This window comes from Sciurus vulgaris, assembly GCF_902686455.1.
Source record: "Sciurus vulgaris genome assembly, chromosome: 11".
NCBI lineage: Eukaryota > Metazoa > Chordata > Mammalia > Rodentia > Sciuridae > Sciurus > Sciurus vulgaris.
Genome location: NC_136472.1, coordinates 934,257 through 959,051, shown reverse-complemented (window position 1 = coordinate 959,051; position 24,795 = coordinate 934,257). Strand labels below are relative to the sequence as shown.

Sequence of the window (24,795 nt, the reverse complement as noted above, 5' to 3'; positions counted from 1 at the left end):
TGGGAGCATCTGTCCCCAAACAATTGCGCCACAGGTCCAGGGGTCAGGAGAGACACACAGTGGGCTGGCTGCAGCTAACTAACACAGGGCGCTGGTCTGCGGTCAGCAAGAAGAGCCGATTCCACACAGGCCTCGCCTGTCCCACCCTGCTCGCCGCTGGCCCTCACAGCCTCCAGCCTCCTCCTCTCCCTTCGTGGTCCTGCCCCGTCTGCCCCCGACTGCACCCCACTGCCCACATCTGTGAACACTGCCCCACGGGACTCCCTGTGGATCTGGGAGGCACCAAGGAAAGGGGTCCCGTACATGGAGGTGCTGTTCCCGCAGTCCCCCTGACAGTAGGCGAGGCGCACAGGCTGGGCGGAGCTGCAGGCCCCCTGCCGGATGGTCTGGTCCCGGTGGCGTAGCACGCAGGATGTCTCTGGGGAAGGACAGACGCAGCAGGTGAGGCCATGGGAACGCCCGCCCAGTTGTTTCCTGGGCCTCTCAAGCTGGAGCCAGGCCTGCCAGCAGACATGCCCTCTTACCAATGGGTGGACAGACGAGGCAGCAACCATCAGAGCTCAGCTGGGCCTGGTCCTGTGCCAACAAGGGACTGCGGTTAGTGCCAGGGTGGCAGCTCAGCAGCCTACCCAGGAAAGGGGCTGCAGAGGGGCAGGCCAGGTTCAGACAGGAGTGGCCCCCTTCAGGAGGGCGACAGGCCCACTGGCCCCACAGGACTTGACCAGCCCAGTGAGCTGCAGCTGGGGTGGGAGGCCTGGAGCTCACCCGGGCACAGTTGAGCGAGGAACACTGCTTCTCCACGGTCACCACCACAAGCCCGTCTTGGTGCTTCTCACACCGGTGGGTCACACAGCGGTTCCCAGGGTCTGACCAGGACTCACCAGGCTGAAAGGACAAGAGTAAGTGCCCCTCGCCTAGGCATCTGCCTCGTCTCTGTCTGCACCCAGCCTATGGGCTTCCAGGGAGATTCTGGCTCTTCCCAGGCACAAGCCTTGTAGAGATGGCGCCCCAAGGACCCCCAGTGCACAGTGCCCCAGGACCCTGCCCGCTCAGGACACGCATGCTCTCTGTGCCTCCTTACCCTTGGACAGGGGCTGGCCTGGGCCCTCCTGGAGCTCCCACAGGGGTGTGGCAGCTTTGCCCCCTTCCAATCTGGAGCCCAAGACCTGCTTCTCCAAGCACCCAACACCCTGCCCCGAGGCCACCAGGTGCAGCAGCCACTCACGTAGAAGAGTCCGTCAGGGCCTCTGCTGGTGTTCGCAACACAGGTCTCCTGCACGCACCGTCCGCAGCACTGCCCGCTCTGAGCTTGGTACCTGAAGCCCTGAAGGGAGAGCGGATGTACAGCCTGAGCTCAGGCTGGCTGTCCAGTGGTCGAGCGTGGTGATGGGGCCGGCACTCACCAGGGGGCAGTGGGTGTTGCAGATCTGGGTCTCACAGTTGACCAGAAAGCTGCCCCACGGGGCACTGCTGAGCTTCTCACACCAGCAGTTCTCACACAGGCTAGAGGAGACCACAGCGCCAGGCTGCAAAAGTCAGACCAGCGTTAGTGGACTTGGACTGAGCCCAGGGAGAGGCTCCATCCCTCACTGGTCATCTGCCCCAGCCTGCCCACCAGCCCAACTCACACCCCTGGGGTGGCCCTGGGCATCCCTTGGGTGCAGAGCCCTGTCACAAGGATGAGCACCCAGCCCGGGACCAGGCTTGGGCTGCAGCCACACCATGCTATGGACTGGGCCCCTGGTCTGGGCAGGGGTCTGCAGGGGCTCAAAGTTCCCCAGCTGTTCTGAAGTCTGCTTGAGCCCCAAGAGTGTCAGGGAGCCCAGGAGCGGGAAACCCAGCCCCTGAGGCTGTGGGGTCTGAACGCTGGACAGTCCTTACCTGGTAGAAGGTCCCGTTGACATTGCAGCCTATCTGGCCTGTCCGGGAGATACAAGCTGTAGTCCTGGCAGGCAGGGACGCAGCCTGCCCCCTGCCGCACCCGCCTCCCTGCTCCTGCCACCTCCAGCCTCCCAGGCTCCGTCGTGCTCTGATGCCCCCTGCTCGAGTGATCAGGCCGACGGTGCCAACAGGCCAGCCCAGCCCAGCCTCGGCTTCTTCCAGTCATGCTCCTGGGAAACCCCAGGCCAGGTCCCTGGCCTGCAGCGTCCAGCATGGCCTGTGCCAAGGGCCAAGGACACTCACGGCAGTTCTGGCTTGGGCAGCAGGCCCCCTCCTCATGGGTCAGGACCAGGTGGGAGCCCCTGGGGCAGTCCAGGGGCTCGGGGCAGTAGCTGGCGTTGCAGGCTGCAGGATGAGGGAGGCACTCAGGCGCCGGGCCCCCTCTGCGCCTATGCCCACCCAGCCTCAGGGCCTGGCCCCAGGGGCTTCCAGGAGGGCAGGCAGAGCCGCACGCCCCCCACCCTGGGAGCTCCTGCAGCAGGGCGGACCCCACAGGAGCAGCGACTGGAGGACAGCCTCCAAACCCAGCGCCAAGCGCCCCGCCCTCCCAGCCCCCGGGTGTGGGCACAGACCACCCCCACCGAGCAAGGGCTCACCGCAGCTGAACCGGGGACAGCACTGGCCAGGCTCTGGAGCTGTGGGCACAGGCACGAAGCCGGGCCAGGGGCAGGCGGGGGGCAGGGGACAGGGCTTTCTGCGGCAGGTCGTGTTCAGGGAGCCATCCGTGCAGGTGCACTCCTGGCAGCCGGTGCTGATGGTGTGGCCCGGCTGCGAGGAGGGGTGTGTGAGCCCGCCACAGGTCAGCGGTGGGCCTGGGGCAGCTGCAGCCAGGCTGGCTCGCGGGCCGGGCCCACAGCAGATGCGGGGAGGCACTCAGGAGGGAGGGGAACTCAGGTCGGCCGTGGTACTAGAGATCCGGGAGGCCCGGAGGTGAGGTGGGAAGGGCTTTGGGGGGCGCCTGCTCCTCACACCCTCACATGTCTGTGGAGGGCAGAGGGGTCTCAAGAAGAGCAGAACATGGTCAGGCAGGATCTCAGCACCCACGAAGTAACTCCAGTTCACCCCAAGGCAAGCAGGGAGGGCACCTGAGAAGAGGAGCCTCCCGGGTCCTATTGGGCCACAGGCCGATTTCCTGCCCTTCCTCTGGGCCTCTGGCACTGACGGCAAGCCCCCAGTCCCAGCCCACACTGGCCATTCTGGGGCTTCTATTTCAGGAACCTCCTGCCCCGGCCTCCTAGGGTTCAGGGTTGGCCCGTCCCTGCACACTCACCTCCACCGGCTCCCCATGGGGCCCCAGGCACCCTGCAGAGGGAGAGATCAGAGGTTACCACCAGCAGGCACATCACCCTGCCACCCCCACCAAGCCCCGGGGACATACAGCTGCAGTTTGCAGGCACACAGACTTGGCTGTCGCTGCTGAAAAGCATCATGCTGTCCGGACAGAAGCAGCCCTCCGTGATGGGGCCAGCCTCCGGGAGGGCCCTGCAGGGAGGCAGAGAGTTGGCTGCGGTCCCTGCTCCCCAGGGCAGGGGGGCCTGGCCAGGGATGGCCAGGTGCCAGAGTGGGGTCTCCAGGGTGGCTCTGGGGAGGGTGGACCGAGGTGGGTGGGGTGGGGTGTGGGCACGTACAGGAAGCTGGTGCTGTCCTTCCCATAGCAGTAGGGGAGGTAGGATGGGCCGCAGGGCCGGTACACCTTGTTGGCTGGGCAGGTGAACGCTGCAGGGAGGAGAAGCCACACCTGAGAGGCCACCACAAGGCTGTGCCTCTGGGCTCCTGTCCCCAGCCACCCACCCAGCCCCCAGGAGCCTTTGGTAACTGCCAGTGGCAGCCTGTCCATCCAAGCTCTGCTGCTGCCCCCCAGGGGCCACAGGGACCCTGACTTAGATGCCCCCTCCTCCCCCAGGAAGCCCGCCTGTCGCTCTGCCTGGGGCAGCAGCCGGATCGAGCACTCACGGCAGGCTTGGTGGGTCTGGCCCCTCCAGTCGATGCACACGCCCTGGGAGGCACAGAGCCCGGCGTACAGCTGCAGTCCAGAGCACACCACGTCCAGGTTGGTCATGTGGCAGTGGTCGAAGAGGCAGCCCTCGTAGAAGGACTGTGGGGAGATGGTGCTGTGGCAGGGCTCGAAGACCCTGCAGGCAGATGGGGCAGACGGTGGGTCACAGCCAGCTCTGCAGCAGGCTTCCTGCACCAGGGAGGGCCTTGTCCCGCACACCCTTCCAGCAGACGCCTTTCACTAGGCCCTGTCCCCAGGTCGGCCTGCACCGGTGAGTGGACCAGCAAAGGACCTCAGTGCCGAGCGGCCAAGCCGTGGTGGTGTTCTGGCTGTGGCCACCGTGCCCAGAGCCCCAGGACAGCATTCTAGGCCGGTGACAGGCAGCCCTGGTCCTTTCCAGGAGGCTCCTGAGGCCCTCCAGCCCTTGGCAGGTGGGGCCAGCGGGCTGCAACCCCACCCCTATAGAGTCTCACTCGCTCAGAATCAGCTCGCAGAGTGGCGACGGTGGGCACTGGACAGGAGTGGGCGTGTGTGCGGCCGGGGTGGGTGTGGGGGGAGGCCCGTGGCAGCCTGGTTGACCGGGGATGTCCACCTTCCAGTGGCCTGCCATCTCAGAGCACGAGGCGGCCGCTGCACCCCCAGGCAGGCGACACTCATCCCTCTTGTCGTTGGTGCAGGTACCTGGGCAGACGGAGGTGATCAGAAGGCTGGAGGGCAGGGCCAGCACCCTGCCCGCTGCAACACCCTGTGCGCCCTTGCTGGGGTCTGGCCTGACACCTCCACCCTCACCTGCGGGACCCGCCCAGGCCCCTTCCCTTCCCTGGGCTTCATTGTCCCCACAAGAAGCCCACCCGAGGTGGTTCCCGCAGTGAGCGGGAGGGAGCCCCTGCAGCCCAGTGCTGGGCACCTCAGCCCACAAGCATGCTTCCAGGTCCCTGGGGGGCTCACCACACTGCCCCTCCGTGTTGTTGGCAAAGGTGCTGAAGGGCACTTCCACAGAGAAGATGAGGCCCGAGAACATGACCTGGACCCCAATCTCCCGGATGGTCACGTACATCTTAATGCCCACGCGGGAGACAGCGATGCCGTTTTTCTGGAAGCCAGGGCTGACCACCTTGTTGTTGAACAGGATCTGGGTGTGGGACACAGCCAATGGGAGTCAGGCCGGCCGGCGGGCCGCAGAGGCTGCAGGCTGAGCCCCCGCCTGCACCAGCAGGGCAGCCCCACCTGGTTGGTCATGACCCCGCCGACCAGCCTGCGGGTCAGCAGCACGAGGTCCTGGTGGTACTCAACGATGATGGACTTCGGGCAGGACAGCCCGTCCTTCGGGTCACAGAAGTCATTGTCCACCAGCACCCGGAGGTGGCCGTACACGGGCACCACCTGCTGCAGCAGCACGTAGGTGCAGTTGTCCAAGAACGTGTAGTAGGTGCCGTCGAACGTGATGTAGTGGGGGTCGCCCCAGCCGCTGCACACGCCTGGGGGAGGGAGGCCCTGCGAGCTCAGGCCTCCGTGCCCTGGCTCCCCGCCCCTCCAGGCTGGCAGCTCACCCCCCGCACTGTTGAGAAGCACGTGCCCAGCAGGGGCTTCGTGGGGCCTCAGGGAAGCAGGGAACGATGCCCCTCCCCTCCCCCGGCCGGCAGGGCCCAGGCTCTGGTGGCCCCACTAGACACTCGGTGCTGGGGGTCTCAACACCACCCATCCAGGCCTTTTTGCTGAAAAGTTCTGCCTGAAGTCTGACCCAATTCTGTCCTCCTCTGTCCTGACCCCACTCTGGGTCCCCAGCTCACACTGGCACTGGTAGTGTTGGCAGCAGCCGTCCTGGTCAGCCACCTTCAGGGCCGGGTAGCCGTTGGCGCAGGTGGGTGCCTTCAGCTCAGGACACTGGCGTGGACGCAGGGAGATGACACCATGGCCCTCGCAGGTGGCCTGAGTGCAGTTCGGCATGGCCCAGCTCTGGCCTTTCTGCAGAAGCAAAGCCCGCTGCAGGGTCCGACCCCGGACCTGGGGCCTCCCATCGGCTCTCAGGGAGATCGTCCCTGCGGTCCTCGTGGGAACAGGGGATGGCCACTGTGCTGTCTGGACCACTCCCGACCCAGCCTCCTCCTGCCTCGTGCCCCCACCCCAGGCCCCCAGGCCCAGGCTGCCCGGAGGGGTCTGCTGGTGCAGGTACCCCTCCCGCTCTCACCTGCTCTGGCTGTGCGGCCAGGTTCACACCATTGGCCACCTGCTTGGCCCCCACTTCACCCTCAGCCAGTGGAGTTCCAGCTTCAAGCCCACCCATCCAAAGTCCTGGGGGACAGGACCCCCAAGTGCACAGCAGGGCCATCTCCTGATGGTCAGCATGGCCCTCATGAGGTCTTGGGGTGAGGTCACATATAAAGACACGGAGGCCCCTGCAGTGGCCTCAGGGCCCAGATGGGCAGGAGGTGGGCTTACCTTCCTCTGGGGAAGCACGTTTGGGCATCCTGTCTCAGAGACGGGCGTCGACAGGGACGAAGCTGGGGTGGGGGGCCGTGTGGTAGAAGGACAGTCGTAATCAACCCCTTTGGTCACCTGGCAGTCCTGGCTACACAGGGCGTAGTAGCAATGGCCAGAGAGGTCTCTCCGGCGGTAGATGATGGACCCTGCCAGCAGGAGACACCAGGGGTCAGCACCAGCAGCTCTGTTGGCACAGCAGGGACCCCACAGGGAGCAGGACGACCAGCCTGCCCCGAGGAGGGAGGACAGGAGTGCAAGGGGCTTGTGGCTCCAGGGAAGGACAAGCGCTAGCCCACTCGACTCCAGGACGCCCGGGCCTGTGCTAGGACGAATCTGCAGGCAACCTACCTGCCGGGTAGAGGTGGCCGGCCACACTGCAGAAGCAGCGGGTGGTGGAGGACACGGCAGAGCTGGGCGGCCACGCGGACGACACGGCTGCAGAGGAGGGCTTGGGGGCTGGGGTCGAAGAGCAGCCCTCGGGGGTGTGGCAGCACAGCACGCGCACCTCGTAGTTGAGGCACGTCCCCAAGGGCCCCTCCTGGTCCCGGTTGCGGCACACCAGGCCCACGTCAGGGTCACACTGCACCACCTGGCCCAGAGTCTCGATGCTCACCTCCGGGTGGTTCTCGGCTCGGCACTCCAGCCGCGTGATGTCCTCCGCCCGGCGGCAGAGCCTTTCTCCCCGCCTGAGGATGTTGCTATAGGTTTCCGCGTCTCCCCCGTGCGGCCCGGGGTCGGGGGAGTCCACGTCGAACCACTTGGTCCAGGAGCACTGAGGCTGGCAGTCTGTGTTCGGGGGCGGGGAGGGAGTGCTTCCAGGTGCTGTGGTGTGGCCGGTGCTGGCTGTGGGGGTGGAGGTGGAGATTGGGCTGACTGTGTGCGCAGAGGTGGAGCTGGTTTCCCTTGAGGAGGTTGGACTGACTGTGTGCACAGAGGTGGAGCTGGTTATTCTTGAGGAGTTTGCGCTGACTGTGTGCACAGAGGTGGAGCTGGTTATTCCTGAGGAAGTTGGGCTGACTGTGTGCGCAGAGGTGGAGCTGGTTTCCCTTGAGGAGGTTGGACTGACTGTGTGCACAGAGGTGGAACTGCTTATTCCTGAGGAGGTTGGGCTGACTGTGTGCACAGAGGTGGATCTGGTTTCCCTTGAGGAGGTTGGACTGACTGTGTGCACAGCGGTGGAGCTGGTTATTCTTGAGGAGTTTGCGCTGACTGTGTGCACAGAGGTGGAGCTGGTTATTCCTGAGGAAGTTGGGCTGACTGTGTGCGCAGAGGTGGAGCTGGTTTCCCTTGAGGAGGTTGGACTGACTGTGTGCACAGAGGTGGAGCTGGTTATTCTTGAGGAGTTTGCGCTGACTGTGTGCACAGAGGTGGAGCTGGTTATTCCTGAGGAAGTTGGGCTGACTGTGTGCGCAGAGGTGGAGCTTGTTTCCCTTGAGGAGGTTGGGCTGACTGTGTGCACAGAGGTGGAGCTGGTTATTCCTGAGGAAGTTGGGCTGACTGTGTGCGCAGAGGTGGAGCTGGTTTCCCTTGAGGAGGTTGGACTGACTGTGTGCACAGCGGTGGAGCTGGTTATTCTTGAGGAGTTTGCGCTGACTGTGTGCACAGAGGTGGAGCTGGTTATTCCTGAGGAAGTTGGGCTGACTGTGTGCGCAGAGGTGGAGCTGGTTATTCCTGAGGAAGTTGGGCTGACTGTGTGCACAGAGGTGGAGCTGGTTATTCCTGAGGAGGTTGGGCTGACTGTGTGTGCAGAGGTGGAGCTGGTTTTCCTTGAGGAGATTGGACTGACTGTGTGCGCAGAGGTGGAGCTGGTTATTCTTGAGGAGTTTGCGCTGACTGTGTGCACAGTGGTGGAGCTTGTTTCCCTTGAGGAGGTTGGGCTGACTGTGTGCACAGAGGTGGATCTGGTTTCCCTTGAGGAGGTTGGACTGACTGTGTGCACAGCGGTGGAGCTGGTTTCCCTTGAGGAGGTTGGGCTGACTGTGTGCACAGAGGTGGAGCTAGTTTCCCTTGAGGAGGTTGGACTGACTGTGTGCACAGAGGTGGAGCTGGTTTCCCTTGAGGAGGTTGGGCTGACTGTGTGCACAGAGATGGAGCTGGTTATTCTTGAGGAGTTTGCGCTGACTGTGTGCACAGAGGTGGAGCTGGTTATTCCTGAGGAAGTTGGGCTGACTGTGTGCGCAGAGGTGGAGCTGGTTTCCCTTGAGGAGGTTGGACTGACTGTGTGCACAGAGGTGGAGCTGGTTATTCTTGAGGAGTTTGCGCTGACTGTGTGCACCCTGGTGGAGCTGGTTATTCCTGAGGAAGTTGGGCTGACTGTGTGCGCAGAGGTGGAGCTGGTTTCCCTTGAGGAGGTTTGGCTGACTGTGTGCACAGAGGTGGAGCTTGTTTCCCTTGAGGAGGTTGGACTGACTGTGTGCACAGAGGTGGAGCTGGTTATTCCTGAGGAGTTTGCGCTGACTGTGTGCACAGAGGTGGAGCTGGTTATTCCTGAGGAAGTTGGGCTGACTGTGTGCGCAGAGGTGGAGCTGGTTTCCCTTGAGGAGGTTGGACTGACTGTGTGCACAGAGGTGGAGCTGGTTATTCTTGAGGAGTTTGCGCTGACTGTGTGCACAGAGGTGGAGCTTGTTTCCCTTGAGGAGGTTGGGCTGACTGTGTGCGCAGAGGTGGAGCTGGTTTCCCTTGAGGAGGTTGGACTGACTGTGTGCGCAGAGGTGGAGCTGGTTATTCTTGAGGAGTTTGCGCTGACTGTGTGCACAGCGGTGGAGCTGGTTTCCCTTGAGGAGGTTGGGCTGACTGTGGGCACAGAGGTGGAGCTGGTTATTCTTGAGGAGGTTGGACTGACTGTGTGTGCAGAGGTGGAGCTGGTTTCCCTTGAGGAGGTTGGGCTGACTGTGTGCACAGCAGTGGAGCTTGTTTCCCTTGAGGAGGTTGGACTGACTGTGTGCACAGAGGTGGAGCTGGTTATTCCTGAGGAAGTTGGGCTGACTGTGTGCGCAGAGGTGGAGCTGGTTTCCCTTGAGGAGGTTGGGCTGACTGTGTGCACAGAGGTGGAGCTTGTTTCCCTTGAGGAGGTTGGACTGACTGTGTGCACAGAGGTGGAGCTGGTTATTCTTGAGGAGTTTGCGCTGACTGTGTGCACAGAGGTGGAGCTTGTTTCCCTTGAGGAGGTTGGGCTGACTGTGTGCGCAGAGGTGGAGCTGGTTTCCCTTGAGGAGGTTGGACTGACTGTGTGCACAGAGGTGGAGCTGGTTTCCCTTGGGGAGGTTGGGCTGCCTGTGTGCACCAAGGTGGAGCTTGTTTCCCTTGAGGAGGTTGGGCTGACTGTGTGCGCAGAGGTGGAGCTGGTTATTCTTGAGGAGGTTGGGCTGACTGTGTGCACAGAGGTGGAGCTGGTTATTCTTGAGGAGGTTGGGCTGACTGTGTGCACAGCGGTGGAGCTGGTTTCCCTTGAGGAGGTTGGACTGACTGTGTGCACAGAGGTGGAGCTGGTTATTCTTGAGGAGTTTGCGCTGACTGTGTGCACAGAAGTGGAGCTGGTTATTCCTGAGGAAGTTGGGCTGACTGTGTGCGCAGAGGTGGAGCTAGTTTCCCTTGAGGAGGTTGGACTGACTGTGTGCACAGAGGTGGAGCTGGTTATTCTTGAGGAGTTTGCGCTGACTGTGTGCACAGAGGTGGAGCTGGTTTCCCTTGAGGAGGTTGGGCTGACTGTGTGCACAGAGGTGGAGCTGGTTATTCTTGAGGAGGTTGGGCTGACTGTGTGCACAGAGGTGGAGCTCGTTTCCCTTGAGGAGGTTGGGCTGACTGTGTGCACAGAGGTGGAGCTGGTTATTCCTGAGGAGGTTGGGCTGACTGTGTGCACAGAGGTGGAGCTGGTTATTCCTGAGGAGGTTGGGCTGACTGTGTGCACTGAGGAGGTGCTCTGAGCCCGGCTGCTCAGGGTCTCTCTCCAAGTGCTGGAATGTGTCACTGGGACCGTGGATCCGCAGCCCTCGGGGGTGTGGCAGCACAGCACGCGCACCTCGTAGTTGAGGCACGTCCCCAAGGGCCCCTCCTGGTCCCGGTTGCGGCACACCAGGCCCACGTCAGGGTCACACTGCACCACCTGGCCCAGAGTCTCGATGCTCACCTCCGGGTGGTTCTCGGCTCGGCACTCCAGCCGCGTGATGTCCTCCGCCTGGCGGCAGAGCCTTTCTCCCCGCCTGAGGATGTTGCTATAGGTTTCCGCGTCTCCCCCGTGCGGCCCGGGGTCGGGGGAGTCCACGTCGAACCACTTGGTCCAGGAGCACTGAGGCTGGCAGTCTGTGCTCGGGGGCGGGCTGACCCTTGTGCCCACTGATGTCACACTGCTTGTGTGCACTGGTTTGGAGTGGACGGTGTGCCTTGTGGAGGGGACCTGGCTTCCCTGGGTCCCGCTGGTCTTTGTGGTAGGCTTGGGGTGTGTGGAGGCAGGTGCCTGGGTCCCCGGGGCCGTGCTTGTGCAGTGGTCCACCAGCTCGCAGCACTGGACCCGGATCTCGTAGTTGTAGCAGATGGGTGGCAGCTGGTCCTTGTTCAGGCAGATCAGCCCCTCCCTGGTGTTGCAGGTCACCTGCTGCCCCAGCTCCTCCAGCGGCGTGTCGGGGAAGAACTGGGCTCTGCACTGCACCCTGGTGGGCCTTTCACAGAACTTGTATCCCAGGGAGCGCAACTTGTAGAAGGTGTCAAAGTCTCCGCTGTCTCTCCCGGGCCCAGGGTAGCTGCCGTCCATCCACTGGGTCCAGTGGCAGAACTCCTGAGCACAGCTCACCGTGCTGGTCCCAAGGGTCGGCAGAGCCGTGACCTGGGAGGTCCCTGGGGGAGTTGCCGACACAGAGGTGGCTCCTGAAGTGGTTTTGGGCGTTTGAGTTGGGCTGGAGGTCGAGAGCGATGTGTGGACAGGAGTCGAGGTATGGGGAGCCCTAGGTGTGGGCAATGTGGCGCTGGCAGTGGGGATGGTGCCTGGGCCCGTGGTGGCCACAGGAGGGGCCGGGGATGGTCCCTCTGGGGAGGTCGCCCCAGTGCCGGTTGTCCTGGACCTGGCTGGGTGGGTGGTCTTGTTTGGAGGGCTGAGGGTGGGGCAGGCCAGGGGGCTGCAGCACAGGAGCCTGATCTGGTAGTTGTGGCAGAGCCCTGAGGCCTGGTCCCTGTTGTGGCAGGTCAGCCCTGCAGCGGGGCTGCACTCCAGCTGCTGCCCCAGGGCCTGGAGGGGCACTGCAGGGGTGTCCTCAGCGCGGCACTCCACTGCCCTTGGCGCACGGCACACCCGGAACCCATGGGCACGGAGGTTCTGCAGCGTCTCAAAGTCCCCGCTGTCCATGCCCTGCCCCGGGTGACTGACGTCCAGCCACGGGGACCACAGACACTTCTCCCCACAGGGTGGGGAGGATGAGGTGGTGGCTGTGGCGGGCGTTGTCCCCGGGGACGTGCCTGTGGCTGGGGATGAGGCTGTGCCCACAGGAGCCGAGTGCACGGTGCTCCGGGTGGGGCCCGGGCTCTGCCTGGAGCTGGTGGCTGTGGGCAAAGACAGGTGCGGGCTGAGCACCGGGCACACTCGGGGCCTTATTGGGCCCTGGCTCTGACCACCCTTCCTGGTCCTGCTGGCTGCCCGTGGGATCCCCCACAGCAGCGGGGCTAATGTTGAGATGTGAATGACCGGGCTGCACAGGTGAGCCTGTCCGCTCAGAACCTGCCCAACAGGGGCAGCTGCGGGTCCCAGTGGTGCGCTCAACAGGTGCGTTAGCCCCCGTGATGGGAATCTGCCCCCAGGCCTGCCCTGAGCAGGACACATGGCCCCGAAGGCCACCTCCCTCTCTAAGGCCCAGGATGTGTGGCCCAGTGCCCCACGCTGTGTGGGGGTAGCAGGCCTCCTGGGGCCCCCTGGGGCTGATGAGGGCCGCCCTGTGCTGGACGCCTCCCCGGACCTGAGCTCCCAGAGCAGCCGTGGACTCCAGGTCTGCCAGGGCAACCCTGGAGGCTGGCGCCTTCCCACTGCAGGGTGACTGGTGGAAGGAGACCGTGAGTCACCACTGTGCCCAGCCCCCAGGGGCTGCCACCACTGCCCAGAGCTGGGCATGAACCTGGCGTCCAGCAAGAGAAGCTGTGCCAATCAGCTGGAGAGCGACACCCCACAGAGAGCCCGGAGCCTTGGCCAGCGGCCCGTCTGCCTTACCGTGTGGGGCCGTGGAGAAGGAGAAGGTGGTTGGGGGGCCGGGGGTGGTGGGGCTGCAGGCGTGGACCTTCCTCTCCACAGTGCCGTTGGCCCTGCAGAGGGCCGAGATGCAGCCGCCCATGCCGTCTGTGGTGTTGTAGATGACATCCCCTGGGTGGAAGTGCCGCCCGTCGTAGGTGCAGACGCAGGCTGTGGGAGCAGAGCCGCCGTCCGTCCCGTCAGGCGGCTGAGGCGCAGGCAGAGACCCTCCCCCAGCCCCCAGCCCCGGGGCCGTGGCTGCTCACCACCAGGGTCGTAGGCACAGTGCAGGCCGCTGTCGGTGCAGATGCTGGTGGGAGGGAAAGGGGTGGGCTGGGGCAGGGGGCCGCGCAGGGGGCGGAGTCCCTGCCCAGGCCCCAGGCTTCAGCCCTTCAGGCTTGGTGTCCTGAGGTTCCACCCTCCTGGGACCCCATTCAAGATAGTGGAGCTCGGCTGGGGGCCAAAGAGCTGAGCTCCCCAGGTGACAACTGCAGGGAGGCCCATCCCCGTGCCCTGGGGATCCTCACTCAGTGTCCGCCTCTGCTCCTGTCTACCCGGCCCTGCATCCCAAAGGTCCTCTCACGGACAAGCACCCTACACTCAGCTGCACCTCTGAGCCCTGGGAGACAGGGAGACAGGCCCTGAGATGTGCCTGCGTGGCCCAGAACACCCAGGGCCTCGGTGCCCATCACGGTAGCCCGCCCCCGAGAGCCAGGCCCCTCCCAGACCTGGCCCTGGGCACCTCTGGACCCTGCAGGCTCGAGTCCTGGGCCTGACCTGGATCCCTCATGTGCCATCCAGCCCAGTGACTCACCAAGAGTGGCAGTTCTTGTCCGAGGGCACCGTAGCCCCCGGCCGGTAGGACTTCCCGTGGATGCGGCAGGGCGGTGGGGGCGTCGGGCTTGGGCACTTGTCCACACACTGCATACTGTCCTCATCAAAGATAGGAGCTGTCGGTGGGCACTTGGGGTAGCAGCCTGTAGGCCAGAGAGGACTGAGTCCTAGCCACACAGGCCAATTGGCCACCCCTCCAGCGACACCGAGGCCTTGGACCCCAGAGCCCCCAGGCCAGTCCCACCCCTCCCTGGCCAGTCCCCTGCCTACCTTCGAGGCCCTGCAGATCGTGCGGGCAGCGCCCACTGGGGTTCCTGCAGGTGCGCATGCAGGGGGCCCCGCAGGGCTGGTAGTGCCACTCGCACCCGCCCTGGGGGTTGTAGTAGTCGCAGAACAGCGCTGGGGAGGCAAGAGGGCTGTCCAAGCGCCGCTGCCCTGCGGCCTTCTAGATGCCCCTCCCTGCGCCTCCAGGATGCGGGGGAGAAGCGGAGCGAGGGTGGGCCAGATGGCGGCACACCACCTGGGGTGGGTCTCCACCGGAGGCCGGGCTGTGCCCTCCCCAGGGCTTCTCCTGGGCCAGGCGGAAGCGTGCTGAGTTCCCCGGGCGCCCACCCACCTCCTTCCCTCCTGGGGCGGCATGCGGCCAGGCCCACAGTGCCGCACAGCCTCCCTGCCCTGCAGCCCCTTGCCCGTGCACTCACGGCAGACGTCGGGCGTCCTCCAGGACACACACACGCCGGCCTCGTGGCAGGCCTGGGCGTAGGCGGCCACGGCGGTGCAGAAGCACTCGCAGTCTCCCCCTGTGTCACAGGCACACGCGTCGCCCACGCAGGCCTCGTAGTACGTGCCCGGCTCCACCTGAGGGACAGGGGCCTCAGACTCCAGGGAGCCACTTGGGCTCTTGGGGGTCTGGCCCATGGCCAGTCACTGACCGGGGCCAGTTTCCACTGGAGCTCAGGGGAGCAAAGGCACAGCCCACGGTGGCTGCCCGGGACTGCCTTCCTGCCCACAGGCCAGTGCCGGGCTGGCCCACAGGCTCCGCAGGTGGGGCTCCTGTGGAGTGCTCAGAGCGCCACCCCACAGAACCCTGGCAGCAGCGCCGGGAGCGGAGCGCCAGCCCAGCCACGTGGCTCGTCCCCAGCTCTCTGCACCCTTGGCTGATGTCTCCCTCCCCCTCTTGTCCCCTCTGCCTGCGGGACCACGGCCCATCTCTCCAGCCCAGAGACCACCCTCCCTGCTTGGCTGGCCATACGTGGGAGTGGCAGGTGGCGAAGGTGGCACTGTGGATGATGCTGCACTGCTTCTGGGCCCAGGCCTTGCGGTAAGGGTTGGTGGTGCAGGGGTCCTTGGGCACCAGGGCGTCCGGGCAGGACGGGGAGAACTTCCAGCTGTTGCCAAACTCCAGCGCGTCGCTCACCACGGCCTGGCTCCGTGTGGTGAAGTCATTGAGGGCATTGCCGTCGAAGTTCCCGCACAGGCCGCAGACCCTGCCCTGCAGAAGCCCAGGAGAGAGGGTGGGCCCAGAGCCCCTTCCTCAACCCCACCACCCCTGAGCTTCCCACAGGCAGGCCCCAGCGGGGAGGGCGTGTGGTTTGCTAGGCCGCCTCCGGTCCCGCTGCGTCCTGCTGCCCTCACACTCACAGAGCCTGCAAGTTCCCCAGGCGCCAACCGCAGCCTGTCCCCGCCACCCTCCTGCTATGCGGGGCCGCAGGGGCCAGCCTGGTCTGTCCTGGAAACAGGGAGCCAGAGCACTCTTGCCCAAGTCCCATCCCTGGGGCCAGAGAGGGGCCTTGATGGAAAGAGGGTCTTTCCAGGTGTGGTAGGTTGAGGTCAGGCTGGGGGAGAGTGGGGCTTAAATCCAACGTTCAATGTCCCTATGAAAGAGGGACATGTGGACACGGGCACACAAGGAGGGGGCCAGACGATGACAGAGGAGAAGGGAGTGACCCGGCCACGGACAAGGATGCCCAACCCAAAGCCAAGGCAGAGAGTTCCCACCTGGCAGCCTCCGAGGAGGTGCGTCCTGCGCCTGGCTTGGACTCCCAGTGTCCAGATGGCAAGTGTTGGCAGCCTGCCCTGGCCATGTGCACCAGGGGACCCTCCTCGCTGCTGCCCAGAGGCTCAGCCCTGCCCCTGCTGTCCTCCCCTGCGTCTGCTCTCTGTCCCCATCACTCCCTCTCTCTGGCTCTGGCTCTGCCCCTCCTAGTGTGTCCCATGGCTCCCCGCAGGCGTGATGACCGTGGCCTCCCTCTCAGCCTCACCTTGAACTCAGGGCTGAGTCTCAGGAAGATGCTGGTCCTCCTGTCCCACAGTAGCACCAGGCCTGCGTCAGTGTCTACCACCAGGTAGATGCCCATCTGGCGGATGGTGTAGGGTGGCTCCTGTCCTGCGCTCTTCTGGGCCACCTCCACCTTCACGCTGCTCAGCTTTAGCTCGTAGCTCTGGAAGGCCAGGCGTCCCTTAGGGCCCTGGGGGGACCCTGCCCCTGTCCCATGCCACTGTGGAACCCCCAGGGTACCCCACACAGCCCTGCCCCTCACTCACCCCCAGGAAGATCTTGATGTCCTTGGAGCAAGTGGCCCCCGTGGTACCACAGGGGACATTTTCTGTGACCACACGGAAGGCGTCCTCCATGCTGCCATTGCCACCACAGTGGTCCTAGGGAGACAAGGCTGTTGGGGACGGGGCTTTGGGGGCCGCGGCCCCCAAGTGGGGGCCAGGCATGGCTATGGGCAGAGACGGCAGCCCACCTACCTGCACCAGCGTGTACTGGCAGTCCCCACTGAAGGTGTAGCGCTGGCCGTCGAAGGTGAGGATGTGGCCATCCCCGTACAGGGCACAGGTGGCCAGGCAGGGCTCCTCCGTGCAGCGCCACACCCTGTTCTGACAGGTGCTGCGAGGGCGAGGGGTCAGGGTGGCACCCCAGGGGCTCGGCAGGGACCCCCAGGGAGGATCCAGCCGACCCACAGAAGCCCCGAGGTCTCACGGCCTGGCTGCCCAAATGTCCCCCTGAGAACCCAGGCCTCGCCAGGGCTCGCTCCTGACAGGCCCTCTCCCTGGGCTGTGTCCATACCAGGTGTTGCAGCCTGCCCGGATGGTCTCCCCGGGCCTGTAGCTGGCCCCGTTGTGCACACAGGGGCAGTCCTCCGCCGCGACGCAGCCCCCGCTCCCGTCAGCCACCAGCCCCGGCGGGCACACACAGCCTGGCTCACACTGGGGGCTGTACTGTAGGGCACAGGGACACGGCTAGGTGGGTGGCGATGGCTGGCTGGACCTGCCCTGTCCTCCTCGGGGCCAAAGGGCAGCGGGACCAGCGAGCAGGCAGGCAGGGGTCCTCCAGGGACCTGGTCCAGCAGTTGGCCCAGCTTGGCCACCCCCCCCAGGAGCAGCCGAGAGGGACCCTGGCATGAGGGGTCGTGGGGGACCTGGGCGCCATCAGGGAAGCTGTCGGGACCGTGGGTCACTCACACAGGCCATGTCCAGGGTGTGACAGCTCTCCTGGCAGCCAGCCCCAGTGTCCCCGGCCGTGGCGTTGCGACAGTCGACGTAGACCATGGGTGCGGCACACACTGGGGAGAGGAGGGAGGGTCAGGTGCCCCAAGCCCCTCCAGCCAGCTCTGCTGTGTGTGGCCTCAGGTGTGGGAGGGGCCCGCCTGTGCAGGTGTGCGAGGCATGGACTGCGTGTGCGGCACGTGTGCTGCCAGCAGAGGTGTGTGCCACCGCGTCCCAGGCTGAGCCCAGGCACGGACTGTGCCAGACACAGAAGCCACTGACTCCTGGCTTGGGGTGGGGTTGTGAAGCCATCTGGGGGCTTCTCAGGGAGAGGACGGGCCTGAAGACAGCCATGCCCCCCAGGCTCACCTGGGGCGGGCGCTGGGCCTCCGATGCAGGTCAGCTTCCCCTGCGTGCAGGTACTGCGAGAAGGGCGTGGTCAGCCGGGCCGTGACAGCCAGTGGGCCCCAGGGACCCGCCCACCCGCTGCCTGCCCACACTCTCACCAGACGGCCCCACTGTCATGCACAGACTCGCCGTTGGGGACCACGGAGCCCCTGTGGTAGCAGGGGCAGCTGGCAGCCTGCACACACTTGTCCGAGGCATCCAGGAAAGTGCCCTCCGGGCAGGTGCAGCCATCCACAGGGACAAAGCTGACCTGGCAGGTGACATCCTCCTCGCTCAGGGCCCGGCAGGTGGGCTGGCAGGTGCTGATGTGGTAGTGGTAGGTCATCGACTTGGGGCAGGTGGTCATGGGCTTCACTGTGGGAAGCCGGGAAGAGGGACACTCAGGACGCTGGTGGGCACAGAGCCAGGCGGGCAGCAGCAGGCAGCCCAGGGGCCTCCTGGGCCCGGGGCAGAGGACGGGGCTGGAGGGGAGGGCACTCACCGCAGACGCCGGCCCTCCAGTCGCGCAGCAGTATACCCTCGGCCGCGCAGGCCTGCACGTAGGAGGACAGGGCCGCACACAGGCAGTCCTCGCTCTTCTCGCAGTTGCAGGTGTCGAACACACAGTTCTGGGGCAGAACCGCGGGCGTCAGGCCCCGGCACGCGCGGCACACATCCCCTGCCCTGCCAGCCAGGACCCCTCCCGAGCGTGAGCAAAGCCCCATGCAGGCCGACCACCCCATGGGGCTGGGGCTCCAGCCTCCACCCCGCTCAGCCTCCACCCCAACACGCAGTTCCCCTCCTGGCTGGGTCCCCACTTGGGTCAGCTCCTGCGTCCAGGGCAGGGCTGGAGTCCCAGACGGAGGCAGTCACCAGTGAGGGGAGAGTCAACAAACGAGCAGCTCCGTCCCGGCTGCCAGGCACCCCTCGGCCTCCCCTGATCCTGGGTGTCCCCACGGCCCCCAGCAGGACATTGGTGGCAGGGGAGTGGCAGGCGGGCAGTACCGAGTAGTAGGTGCTGGGGCTCACGGTGGCGTGGCATGGGGCGAAGGGGCCGTCTGCATCCGTCAGCCGCGAGCACCAGTGCTGGGCATACTTCTCTGTGGACAAGAGGGAGGCTGTCCACAGGCCGGCTCACCAGCCTGGGCGGCTGCCGCCTAGGGTAAAGGCCCCATCTGTGCCGACAGATGGGCACGTGGACACAGACGGCACTCGGGGCCTGGAGAAGCCACCGCCACCACTTCTCTCCTCTCCTGTGTCCCCAGCCTGGGCCCTCAGTGCTACCACCTTTAAGGACATGAGTGGCCACTACCAGGGACAGAGTAGGGGTGGGTCCCAGGAGGGAAGGGAAGGGAGCCGGGACCAGCCCAGGAGCTGGATGGTCAGCAGCATGGGTGAGGCCCCAGCAAAGGGTGTCCTTCCTCCTGCCAGGCAGCATCTCCACACAGGGCAGCAACAGCAGGGGAGGCACCTGCCCGGCCCCAGGCTCCTGCTGGCCTCGTGCCAGTCCGCAGACAGACGCAGCTGCACGCTGCCCCGAGTGCCCGGTTCCTTTCCTCCTGGCTCACCTCTCCTGGGACAGTGCACATGAGGGCTAGTTCACCACGAGCCTGGAGTGGGGGCAGCTGGACCCCAGGACAGAGTCAGGGGACGCCGCGCAAGGGACTGGCTCAGACTGAAGTAGGTGGACAGCCCCCGAGCGGTCTTCCGGGAGCCAGCAGAGGTCCACGTACCATTCTCCACGCTGAGCGAGCAGGGGTCCTCGAAGCTGCTCTTGGCGTTGGGGCAGGCGGCCTGGGTCTTCCAGGTGTTGGCGAAGGCGGCCCCCGTGCCCTCCACCACCCCGCTGAGGGTCCGGAAGTCGTCGGCCTGGATGCTGTTGAAGTTCCCACACAGGCCTGGGGGTGGAAGGCAGGTTGAGGCCCCACGCGGGCTCAGGGATGGGGGCGCGAGGACAGGCGCATCTCTTACCGCAGGTCAGCCCCCGGAGTTCCGGGGCCAGCCGCACAAACACCTGCATGGTGGGCACCAGCTGGATGGCCAGCTGCAGGCCCAGGTTGGTCTGTGCGATGATGAAGAAGGTCGAGGGTCTGAAGAGGGTGACGTTGGCTGTGGACACAGCACAGGGGTTTCACTGGGCTGTGCGGGGCAGGACCCAGCGGCAGCCCGGGCGGGAGGGGGCCGGCGCCCTCACCTGTGGACACGGGCAGCTGCGTGTAGATCTGGTTCACGAACACCTCCCCGCTGGCCTTCACCACCACAGCCTGTGAGCAGCCGGCGGGTCAGTGCGGGGCTGGGGCGGTCTCCGCCACCGCCCCCTGGTCTCCGCAGAGGCTGTGGCACGTGCCTGCAGCTCTGGGAGGACTTGGCCGGTGGCCTCACAGGGTTGGGGCACCTGAGCTCTGCCCCTGACTCATCTGAGTCTCTGAACTTTCTGAGGCTCACAGGTGGTTTAGTAGCGTAAAACCCAAACCCAGTGTCCACTCCAGCAGAGCCCGTGCTGACCAGAGGCGTGCCCCCCCTTCCTGGGCCCCGGGTGGGGCTGGCATAGGCATCAGGGCAGCCGCCAAGCTGCCCCACTGGGGGACGGTCACTAGGAGGCCCCACGCAGGGCTTGGGCAGAAGTGCCTGGCCATGGGCCACGCCCCCACCAAGGGCGACGCTCACCGTCTGGCCCCCGGCCAGGCTCAGCACCACGCTCTTGAGGCAGGTCTCGCTCTCCGTCAGTCCGCACCTGCGCAGATCCGCCAGCACCGTGAAGGCGCTGTTGTTGCAGGCCTGCGGGAAGGGACGTGGTCCTCACCTGCGCCCAGCCCTCGGCCCCGCCACCTGTCCTCCAGCCCACACTGCCCCTGCGGGAAGGCCCCAGGGAGAAATCTGAGTGCCCGCCGAGGGAGGGAGTGACTGAATCCAACCAGAGGCCCTGGGGGAGGCCCAGCAGGGAGGAGCCAGTAGACCAGGGGTCTGGGGGCAGGCAGGTGTGAACAGGGAGCAGCTGTCCAGGGCAGCGGCTCCCAACCACACTGCCATGATGGACGCAGGACACCAACCTTGTCCACCCCACAGAAGGTACCCTGCCAGAGAGCCCGCTGGAGGCCATGACGCAGATGACCACAGCCCGTGGGTTTTGTGCCCAACCAACAGTCGACCCTAAAACTGCTCTTAAAATAAAGCCACTGGAAACCCAAATGCAAGGTCGGAGGGGCCAGGGCACTGGACAGGGGCTGCCGAGTGACCCAGGCCCTCCTTCGAGGCCCCCTGATGCCGCCGCGCGCAGTGTGGGCCGCACCTTGGTCAGCACGTAGCTGCAGTCCCCATGCACCGTGTACTGCCTCCCGTCGAGCGTGGACAGGTGGGAGCCTCCCAGCACGGAGCAGCTGCCCTGGCACGGCAGCTCCTGGCAGCGCCAGCGGCCTCCGGAGCAGGTGCTGGGAGAGCGAGGGGAGCGCCGTGTGTGCCAAGGGGCCTGGCCTGCCACACGGCCCCTGGAAGTGGGGCTGGCCCCTGGACACTGGCACCCGGAGGACCTACCACCGGCTGCAGTCCGTGGAGTAGTTGGCCCCGGGGGCATAGGAGGTCCCGTTGTACATGCAGGAGCACTGGGACACAGGGACACAGCCCGTCTGGCCGATGTCATCAAACACCATCCCTGTAGGGAGCAGGCCAGTGGTGGGACGGGCGCTCCCAGGGCCCAGCCAGCCTCAGGCCCAGGGACGCCCCAAGCCAGGGTCAGAGGGGTCTTCTGTCTGTGGCTCAGCTGTGACCATCTGGCACCAAGAAGGCATCTGTGTTTGGGGGTCCTGGCCTGGGCTGGTGGGGTGGGGCCCCACGTACCCTTGGGGCAGAAGCAGCCGGCCACACAGTGGTCCTCGCAGAGCTGGGAGCGCTGGGGGTTGGAGCAGGTGTCCACGCAGGGCGAGCCACACTCCTGGTGCTGCATGTTCAGGGGACACGTCCGCGCTGCAGGGCGACCGGAGGGCAGGTGGTCACAGCCTGCTCCCCCTCAGGACAGTGTGGCAGAGTGGGGGCGCTGGGGCTAGAGGGGGGGGCCGGGCACTCACAGCAGAGGTCGGGACCCCTCCAGTCCTGGGGCAGCCCCCCGGCGTGGGCGCACTGCCGCGAGTACTCAGCCAGGGTGTGGCAGATGCAGCTGGGAAGGTCAGCCTGCTCACAGTGACACAGGTCCTGCTGGCAGGCGTCCACATAGCTGCTGACGTCCACCAGGCCTGCACAGCCCGAAAACAGCTGGCCTCTCAGGATCTCCTCGCAGATGCCCTGGGGCCAGGCCAGAAGTCCAGGCTCAGGGGCGCTCTATGGGGAGTGGAGGCACCCCTGGGCCCACAGCCCATCCTCCCCACCCGCCGGGCCCCGGTTCGGAGGCTTACGAAGCTGGCGGAGCAGTTCTGGGGTGCAGGGTCAGGGTCCTGACACTGCTCCGTGGGTCCGTCCATCTTCTGCAGGTTCCCAAACTCCATGGGGGTCAGCCTGACATCTGCAGGAAGCTCCTGTTCAGCTCTTCCTGCAAACCCCAGACCCTGCAGCCCAGCACCCCGGCTTGAAGGGCCCCCACTGGGATGCCCCACCCTCCCCACCCTGGGACACTCCGGGAGTCTTGAAATGACTCAAGGAAGCAGCAGGAGCCTGGAGCATCCACGGACATGGGACTGGATCCTGCCAGCCGGGCTTAGACGCACCCATGGTCTGCAGAGTGAGCCTGAGCTTCCCTGGGCAGCCCTGCACAGGGTCTTGCTGACCAGGGGCAGCTGGAGACTTGATGTCCCCTGACTGGACCACACTTCTGGGGGGCCTGGCAGCATGGGGGACCATCAGGGAGGCTGATTGTGCAGCCACTTCTTGTGCCAAGGACTCCAGTGTGGAGCAAGCAGATGTGATTTCCAGGGAGGCTGCTGGCACTGGGCCCCTGTCCAGAGCAGCATCATGGAGGACAGGGCCCTGACAGGTGGTCAGCTTCCCACGTGCCCCCATGAGGCAGGCAGACGTGCATGTGTGTCTGCACAGGTGCGTGTGAGTGTGAGCAGGTCTGCCTGTGCATACGCCTGTGCGTGGGCAGCACGTGTGCGGAGTGTATGGGACCCTGTTGGCACATGCCGTGGGATTCTGGGGGACCGGGCCTTCCAGGGAGCCCGAGGAGGGGCCAAGTGGCCTCAGAGGTGCCTCACCGTGGGAAAGGAACTCGCTGACCACAGGGACGCCATTGAAGTCCCCGCACAGCCCACAGGTCTGGTTGGCGAACTTGGTGTCCAGCTCCAGCTGGAATTAGAGGGGATGTCAGATTCCATCCCCGGGGACACTCAGGATAAGAGGGACCATTCCCGGAGGGAATGGGGTCCCAGAGCAGACTCATCATGGCCCCCCAGGAGCCGTAGGACACACAGCCCTGAGCAGGGCTGCATCTTGGCTCTGCTGGTCCTGCCCCTCGCCTCTGTGGACAGGGTCTGATGCGCTCACCCACTTGGCCCAGGCAGTTCTCACTCTCTGGGGAGCTAATCAGGCCAGGCCAGGCCCTGCGAGGGCTGGAGGTAGACCCCAGCCCATCCCTCCCATCTTACCTGCCTCCCCCAGAGGCCCACCCACCCTGCCTCACCAGGAGGCCCGTCCTCCCACCCCACAGACTCACCAGGAGGCTGTCATCATCCTGGTTCCACATGAAGACTAGGCCCAGCCTGGCTGTGACCTTCAGGTAGCTACTGCTCTGCTCCATCAGGACCCCCGACTGGCTGAAGGGCAGCTGGACCCTGTGGGGAGAGGGTGGAGCTGAGGTGCCAAGAGGCAGGATGAGGAGGGGGTCAGCAGCCAGGAGGGTCCCCCGGCCACAGGTGTGACAGGAATGGACCCTGGGGCCCTGTGTTCTGGAAGAACTGGGAAGGGCCCAGGAGAGCAGGTGGTTGTGTGCAGGGCCCAGGGAGCCTGGCCAGCCTCCCTCCACCCAGTACCACCCCAGGGCTCGGACTCACGGGTGGCCGTTGACCAGGACGGAGCTCTTGTTCAGCTGGACGACCAGGCCGTCAAGCTTCATGACGACCCTGCTCAGTGTGGTGACGTTGGCCTCGCGGCTGCGGCGCAACTGCACATTGAAGTCCTCGTAGGCGGCTCCGCAGTGGGCGGAGAACACGTAGTTGCAGAGCCCGGGGAAGCGGAAAATGTCGCCGTCGAAGGTCTTGTAGTGGAAGTCGCCCCAGGTGCTGCACACCCGCCCGCTGTGCGCCGGGCTCCAGGCTGCGGGCCAAGCAGTGGCGGCCTTTGGAGGGGCTTGCCCTGCACCCCTGTGCACCACCGGGACCATCCTACCCCTGGCCCTGGGGTCCCCCGTTCCAGGGTGAGGTATCTGGGGTCCCCTCTGCACCGAGGACACTCTGGGGACTGGCCCGTGGCAGGGTGGACAGTTTCCCAATGCTTCCTCCCTGCTGGAAGTGGGGCTTCCCTTTCCTGGAGCCCCTCCAGGCCTGAGGGAGGGGAGCCCAGCTAACCCACGCCTCTTCCTGGGGCCTTGGGTCTCACTCACCTTGGACCACGGGGATGGTCCTCAGAGGCGGGATCATGGTCACCCGGAGGAGGGGGTCACCTGGGGAGACAGGGGCTCATGGGATGTGTACACAGCCTCCAGGGCCTGGGGGTGCCCCTGCCCAGAGAAGACAGGTCAGGGCCAGCCGGTCCCAGCTCTGCATGTTGAGACCTCCCGAGAGCTCCTGGCCCACAGCCTTCCCTGGGCCTTCCCGACGGGCTTCCCCAACCCCTCTCCACTGCAGTGCCACAGGACCCAGAACCTTCCACTTCCATGTGGGGTCTCCCTGCCCCTGAGATGTATTCAAAAAACCCTGAATCAAGGAGATCAGGCACAAACAGTCCCTGGTTTGGACTGTTTCGGGAAATGCAAAGAGCCATGGGTTTGACCTGAAGCACTCCCCCACACTCCCTGCTTTGAGACCTCTGGCCACCCCACCAGCCCCCAACAGTAAAGCCTGGAAGGTGTGCCGTTGCTGAAGTACGAGGAGTCAAACAGGGAGACGGAGGGACCCAGCCACACAGCCTAGAGCCTGAGTTTCAGAGGCCATGACCCGCGTGGGGCTGGGCCAGGCAGGCCAGGCAGGGACCAGCCAGGCACCGTACGCCGGCATGTCTCCCGGTCCCAAGTTCTGATGCCTTGGCTGCTGTCACCTGTAAAGCCAGCCCAAGACAAGTGGCTTCTGGGGGACCCTGTGCCAGTCTGGATGGGGTCAGGGGCTTTGCAGGCAAGGGGTAGGGAAGGGAGCCAAGACTCACCACGGTGCACTGAATGGGGAGAGAGGTTTGGGCTATGCTCATGGCCGGGTTGCGGAGAGCCCTCCTGGGCCTGACCTGCGGGGGGAAGGAGGTCAGCCTGAGGGGACGTGCCGGCCCGGTGCCTCGGGCAGCCCAGGCCGTGCCACCAGGCATGCAGATGGAAGAAGTTGCAGGAGGC

The 24,795-nt window shown here is 65.2% G+C and overlaps 1 protein-coding gene across 1 annotated transcript; it reads right to left on the bottom strand.

Moving 5' to 3' along the window:
- Positions 1-74: 74 nt before the first annotated feature.
- Positions 75-23,706, bottom strand: MUC5AC (mucin 5AC, oligomeric mucus/gel-forming; the record flags this gene model as incomplete). The annotated part of the gene is made up of 46 exons (XM_079101808.1): positions 23,312-23,706; positions 22,975-23,092; positions 22,517-22,607; positions 21,722-21,828; positions 21,398-21,611; positions 21,171-21,296; positions 20,871-20,985; positions 20,626-20,764; positions 20,004-20,114; positions 19,531-19,600; positions 19,308-19,445; positions 19,070-19,234; positions 18,342-18,436; positions 17,839-17,965; positions 17,456-17,711; positions 17,319-17,371; positions 16,926-17,026; positions 16,531-16,682; positions 16,212-16,350; positions 16,002-16,115; positions 15,719-15,898; positions 14,710-14,949; positions 14,159-14,315; positions 13,728-13,856; positions 13,438-13,600; positions 12,890-12,933; positions 12,606-12,794; positions 10,426-11,947; positions 8,973-9,211; positions 6,767-7,261; positions 6,377-6,564; positions 5,728-6,094; positions 5,165-5,415; positions 4,886-5,069; positions 4,411-4,618; positions 3,895-4,073; positions 3,570-3,657; positions 3,320-3,423; positions 3,212-3,243; positions 2,430-2,709; positions 2,185-2,286; positions 1,882-1,919; positions 1,404-1,526; positions 1,226-1,324; positions 525-885; positions 75-418 (listed from the first exon to the last, which is right to left on the bottom strand). Exons 1-46 carry the CDS (start codon positions 23,638-23,640, stop codon positions 75-77), a joined length of 9,066 nt encoding a protein of 3,021 aa, XP_078957934.1. The 5' UTR covers positions 23,641-23,706.
- Between the last annotated feature and the right edge of the window lie 1,089 nt (positions 23,707-24,795).